At 32.5% G+C, this 7047-nt stretch overlaps 1 protein-coding gene across 1 annotated transcript; it reads right to left on the bottom strand.

Moving 5' to 3' along the window:
• Positions 1-2184: 2184 nt before the first annotated feature.
• Positions 2185-6492, bottom strand: LOC106693382 (uncharacterized). Its single transcript, XM_053741671.1, has 5 exons — positions 5964-6492; positions 4160-5774; positions 3840-4051; positions 2379-2669; positions 2185-2327 (listed from the first exon to the last, which is right to left on the bottom strand). The coding sequence occupies exons 1-5, from the start codon at positions 6490-6492 to the stop codon at positions 2185-2187; spliced, it is 2790 nt and encodes a 929-aa protein (XP_053597646.1).
• Positions 6493-7047: the final 555 nt, after the last annotated feature.

The following is a 7047-nucleotide window of genomic DNA, read 5'->3' as shown; positions in this document are numbered from 1 at the left end:
GAAATTAAAGAAGAAGAGGTTACACAAAAAGACAATTCAACACTCAACAACAAAACAGATTTTGATGATACAAGTCATTATGATAGTTTTATTTCTGCTTCAAGTACTCCCGCTAAACCGAGCAGTTTAGTGAAATCCTATTTAGCCAAAGTGTATAGAAAAAGTAAAGAAATAGATTTGAGATATGGCGTCCGTCGGCGGTACAATGATTTTTACATTGGTGATTCAGAAATAAATTTTGAACAAAATACATTTTATGTTAAAGATCAGAAATACCCAATAACTCGAGGTTTATTGGCATTGTTATTCAAAAAATCACCCCATGATGCAAGTGTTACACAAGATGATAAAAATAAATACCTTGAGATCATTAAAAATACAAACGCTTATAGAAAAAATTACAAATCAGATGGTAGTATTTATGAAGACTCAACAATCAAGTTTAATAATTATATTGCTGATTTTCTTACAAAAAATACAAAAGCACCTAAGGAAAAAGGGTTGCCTAAATATAAGATTGTAAAAAAGAAGAAAACACATATGGATTACGTTTATTGGGATGACCCAAACAAACTGGTTGATCGTCTACGTTTACTCATGGCATCTCAAGCTGCCGGTAACCCAAGTCATACAAATGAAATTATATCGATAATCGAAGAGTTACGGGAGGCTGGAATTATATATTAACAGTATTTTTGAACTGTGTTAGCCAGTCTTTTACTGTTCATAAAAGTGTAAAGAGCAAAAAATGAGCATCGACATATTTGGACGCTCGTTAACGACAGCTGCAGTTATTAGTGGACCACCTGGACCACCTGGAGTTGGTTTTAAGTTAACTCCTGGTGGAGATTATGATTTGGAGAGTAAAAAATCGTGTCGTGTTGGTGAGCCTTCAGACGATAATGATGCAGCAACATTGAAATTTACGCGTGATATAGTCCATAAAAAATTGACTTTAATGTATGATAGTATGAAAGATGATCTGTCCGAGATCATCTCACTTTTGCATACTGAAGTGGTAACACTAGACTCTACAGTCGTCTCATTAAAAAAAGAGGTTCAAGAACTAAAATTAAGGTTAAAAAAACCAAGAAAAGAATCACTTAATGACAATACCCGGCGTATAAAGAAATTGGAAGCTAAAATTTTTAACGATGGAGGACAAGAAGTCAGTAATAGCTTATGAGCTTCATAAACAAGCTCGTAGAAATTACCTGCGACGACATATTGACATCCGTGGACTCGATGAAACCTGGCAGGCAGACTTAGTTGAAATGATCCCATACGCTACATCAAATAAAGGAAATAAATACTTATTGACGGTGATAGATATATTTTCCAAGTACACTTGGACTGTACCAATAAAAAATAAAAGTGCTAGTGATGTTACGAATGCAATGAAATCTATATTCCAACAAGGACGTGTTCCAAAAAATCTTTATGTCGATCAAGGCAAAGAATTTTACAATAAAGAGTTCAAAAATCTTATGAAGCAGTATAAAATTAATATGTACTCTACGTTCAGTACCCTGAAAGCATCCATATGTGAGCGTTTTAACCGAACACTTAAAACTAATATGTGGCGTCAATTCTCTGCTCGTGGTAATTGTAGATGGATCAACATGCTAGAAGAATTGTTAAGTACTTATAATAATACTAAACATCGGACAATCAAAATGAAACCTGTTGATGTAACTGTTGCTAATGAAAAAGAACTGTTTAAAAATATATACAAACCTCTTCAAAGGCAGCAGCAGCGAGTACGAAAATCCAAGTTCAAAGTTGGAGATAAAGTTCGAATTAGCAAACACAAACATGTGTTTGAGAAAGGTTACACTGCTAACTTGACAACAGAGATTTTCACTATAAAATCTGTACAAAATACGGTACCTACGACCTACAGACTTGTAGACTATCAGGATCAGCCTATAGAAGGTGGATTCTACGATGAAGAACTCAGCAAAGTTAAATATCCGGATGTTTACCTAGTAGAAAAAGTTATAAAAACACGTGGAAATAGATTATATGTAAAGTGGCTCGGCTTTGATAACTCTCACAATAGCTGGATAAATAAATCTGATCTGTAAAATAATGTATTATATTTTTGAAATAAAACAAAATAATTTTTTAATCATGTATATGAGTTTTATTTTTTTTTACTAGCCTAAAATTTATAAATATTTTTTACATTTTTCGTCTTTTATTTGGTCTTGGAATAGTCACAATATCATCTCTTGATACTTTGTAACCCCATGGTATGGTATCTGTACTGTTTAACAGAAGCTGACGCTTGTCATCTTCCCAACTTAAAGCTATCTTATTCTGAACTATTGTATTAACACAATGTTTGTTACTTTTAATTACATATTGTGTCTTACTTAAATTTACATGATCTTCTAAACATCGTTTGAAATCTTCGAAAGTGATAGTTCGCAAAGTCGGACGTTTAATACCTTTGGCTCGCTTTTTTACCTGATCTTCATTATAAATTTTAAAAGCATACAACTTTGCTCTCAGTCCAGTGAATTCAGTCATAATTTGGCCATTATTTTCATCCTTCATCAGACCTAATACTTTCTTATTAACAAGTGGTATGTTGTAAACATTATCAGGTGGATAATCAGAGGTGTCAAACTTGGCGATATCACGTTTGATGATCTTATAGATGTCTGGTACAATGAAATGGTAAATAAGACTATCAGTATCAGTGTACATTAGTTTAGATTCGTCATTTGAAAAATTATGTTTTACATAATTATAAGGAAAGTCATATATATTGAAACAAACCGCTTTTCATTTCGCGATTTTTACCAGCAGCCACCAGAATTCGCGGGTTGAACCCTGGCTTAGGCTGGCCTCTAACAAATTTTATTTTACTTGGGACAGAGCAATGGGCTAGAGTTCTTGCAAAGCAAGGACCCGCACTTATTCAAACTCGGCAACGTATATAAAATCTGTTAACTTACCTCACGGCTTATTATTTATAAATTATTTCTTATAATTAATTTAATTATCGTATATAACTTAATCAATCAGTATTATGTCTTATTAAATAATTTTACCAGTATTTTAGAATATGACTAAAAGGTAGTAGATAGAATATGAAGTTATACAGAAAATATGCAAGTTTATTGCCAGTTATAATAATTCTCAATTACTTACAATAAATGTCGCTGAATAATACAATGTAGGTGGTCCGAATAACAATGGATGGCCACGTGGAAAGCGTTGGTTGTTATAATCAAAGAATACACTGATTTTATATTTTATAATTAATACGCTGATAACAAATACGCTGATGAACAAATTAAATATGTTTTAGTCTCCAATAATAATAATAATATACGATATATAATGAGATCGCAAGCTAAGTTGCCAGTTAGATATAAAGTATAATAACTAAATTAGATAATAAATGAATGCAATGCAAGTAAATTGCCGGCTAATATTTAATTAAATCAGGATATTCGAACACGTCTAGACGCTAATAGATCCAAGATCGAAGTCTAAGTTGTCGAACCGATAATTGAGGGTCTGGGACTTGCCTCTGAACTCTGTCCCCACTTCACCTTTACGGTCATGCGTCGACGTGAAAATTAGTCATGTGACCACGGCACTATGACTTGGGTAGTTTCAGACGACAAGAAGACGGGGAAAAATGGGAACCGCAAGGCTGAGGACGACGAAGACAATTCACATTGTCTCAATATAAGTTTTCGATAGATCTAATATACAAAAACCTACATAGATGGGTTTGTCAAAGCGTACTTTTGTCGCCTTTAATTCAATTATTATCATATTCTCATCAAAAATAGTAAGACTATGGAAATTAGGCTTACAAATATAGTCAGCAGCGCCATATCTACCGGCCCATCTTGTTACTATATGAATCTCTTTGTATTTTCTGACATTTCCTATAGCCTTACCAAAGACAGCATTATTCATAAGTTTATAAAAGTCCTTTTCAAACTCATTTTTAGCAGCCTTTTCACAATCTGTATTTTTATCTATATATGACTTGAGCCAGAGTGACTGTTCAAATTTTAAAACTCTGTGAATTTTTGTTAATTTTAATCCTAAATCTAAACATTGTCCTAAATTCTTATAATGTATAACATAATTTTTTTTTTCATATAAAGTTGTCGATAATTTAGTATACTTGCTACCCGATGGTGAAAAATGTTCAGGACATAGTGGTAAATCTTTATGTAGATCATGCAATTCCTGAGGATAATGTAGATCAACATCTAATACATAGCCAACGTTATCGATGTCGCTTAAAAATTGATCTACGTTATCGACGTCAAAAGATAGATCGTCAGGCGGGTAAACCCATTCAAATGAACCTTTTGGTAGCGGCATACTCATAGCAGCACCATACAAATTATTCACATCATAATACATTAAATAGGATTCAGCTTTATTAGGATCAAAGCTGGATCCCATGTAACGATTATTGGCCACTGCATACCTATTTGTACACTGAGATACACCACCTCTGATACCTTTTTCAATAAATAGCATCATTTCAGAATCGGTAAATAACTCGAGTTCAACATTTGTATATTTTAACATCGCATCGAAAGCAAGTCCCGGCACTGTATAGTAATGTAAAGGATCTAAGCTATAGGTAGCCATACAATTATGTCTGAAATTTTGAAATATGTCAGCTAAAAGTAGTACATCTGTTTTTAAATATAAATCTGAATATTCCCCTAATGTTTTAATATCAAATTTATTCCACACTAATTGAGCAAGAGCATAATCATTATCAGATACACCTTCGTTCGATAATTTAGAATAAAATGAGTCCTGATCAGGCAGCTGTTTGTCATTAAGTTTGTCAATATCAGTTACGTACTCGTATGGGAATACACCCTTTTGAATAACTAATTTAAATTTTTCAGGATCACTGTTATGTTGTTGAGTAATCTGTTTATCACAATCCTTCAGATTAGATGCTAATTTGTCAAGACTAGAAGCCATAAATCTGAATGAATCTATAAAACGTAAGCAAACTGATGTATTTTCAACATACTTTGTAAAAGATATATAAAGTTCTTTATTAATTGGTAATAATGTAATTTTACCCTCGAAAACAGTTGATAAAGATTTTATTATAAAATGGGAATCGTAACCAGATAAATTATGAAATACTATTGGTATAGTGTGAGATTTTCTATAATTTATATTACAAGATAAGTGAGCTGGACCGCGATAGTTACCAGTAAAATGACAGTGATCGTAGCATTTATCTGTAGCAGAAGTTATAGACCTTTTACAAATATGACAAACAGTTGCTTGCTCATGACTCTCTTTTTGTTGTCTCGACAGAGGTTTCATAGCAACAGGATTTTTTAAGTATGATTCGACTTCTAATGCTAAACATTCTAATTTTTTTACAAGCAACTCGATGCAGGTTTGTGATCGATTCAGTTCAAATTTAGATAAATTGTTATTATAACTACAAAAACGATAAAATGCGATACTATGTGGTATATGTTTGTCAGAATTATCATTTTTTTGAGGTTCAAGTGTACATTCTAGGTCTGCATAGACAACAAATGGTACGAAATCTTTATACTGGTAATTTTTAAACTTTAAAATTTTATTTTCTTCAGTCGGAAACATCATGTGAACTTTATTTAATGCGAAACAGTCTTTTTTATGATCTTCAAACGATTTTTCCAGTTTAAAATGATTTAAGCATCGATCACAAAAAAATAATTTGCTTTTCGAAGCTGATATCTGACTTTTAACTAATCGTGAAAGATCTTTAATTAAAGCAAAATGATATATAGGCTCTAAATTTTTATACTCATTACTTGTCATATTTAAATTAACATTAGCTTGTAACATTGAAAGATGAACTGTTTTTCTATTGAGTTTACAATATTTACTTAAATATAATGGAATTATAATACTTTTTTCAGATTTTTTCTTTGTAAAATGAGATTCAATACCATATACATTTATTGTTAAATCATTTAATCTTTCAAACTGTGGGATTTGCTTAAGTGTCATAGGAAATTTAATACCTGTATATTCTAGGACAGCACTATAATGCGGATACGCCGATGTTCTCTCAGGATGTCCAGTGTTAGGAAGATGAATCGCAGCAACGACGCTCCATAGAAAACAGTACTCATCAAAATTTTCTATGTTGAGAACAGCTCGTTTCATCTGGATATCTCGAGGAAGCCTCACAAATGTTGAAGTCCCTCCTTGCAGAGGTGTGTATTTTGACATTGTTACTACCAGATTGGTAATCTCCGTCAAACTCCACCCTGAATCTTTTTGATTAAATTCTTCCACCTTGTTTAACATTTTTTCGTATACAAAGTCTGTATACCATTCAGCTAAAGATGTTGCAGGTAAAATCGCCCGACTTTTGGTGTTGAATGATTTGACTTCTTCTTCGACTGATGTATTTTTCCTGAAATTGCAAAATAGTTCAACGTTTACTTTAACACCTGCAACGTTTTTCCGCATTTCTTGGATTTTATCCAGGACAATGTCTCTAGAAACATTCAAAAAATCTCTCAAGTCAGTGTGAGAGCGGTTGATTATCGATCCTGTCTTATTGTTGTTGGAAAAAGCGTTCTCGAGATCTTGCCATTTAATAGATTAATTATTTACACTTAAATCACCACCTGCTACCTGTCCACTAAGTTGCAGAAACTGATTACTGTACCAACAAAGAACTGCTATGTTTGCTTGCACACTTCGTCGAACTTGAACGGTGGTATTAGGATCTGTCAAAATTGTATTAAAATAGTCTATTGTATCATTACAAACATTGTAACACCTCTGACAGTGCTCTTTATCCACCACCTCTGATTGTAAATCATTATATGATTGTGTCACTGTATTTACTAAATTGTGGAGAGTTTGTTTATTAAATAATAAATAATGAGACTGCGAGTATCAAAGATCGATGATAGTACGAATCTCATTAAGCGGTGTAATAAAAATTGTTTATTTCCGGTGGGTATGTTGGAATTACATAGAAGAGTGTTACACATCAATCGTCTAAATAAATTAAAG

The sequence above is a fragment of the Microplitis demolitor genome, chromosome 9 (assembly GCF_026212275.2).
Source record: "Microplitis demolitor isolate Queensland-Clemson2020A chromosome 9, iyMicDemo2.1a, whole genome shotgun sequence".
NCBI classification, from domain to species: Eukaryota; Metazoa; Arthropoda; class Insecta; order Hymenoptera; family Braconidae; genus Microplitis; species Microplitis demolitor.
The sequence above is the reverse complement of the archived record's forward strand: the minus strand, read 5'-3'. Positions and strand labels throughout refer to the sequence as shown.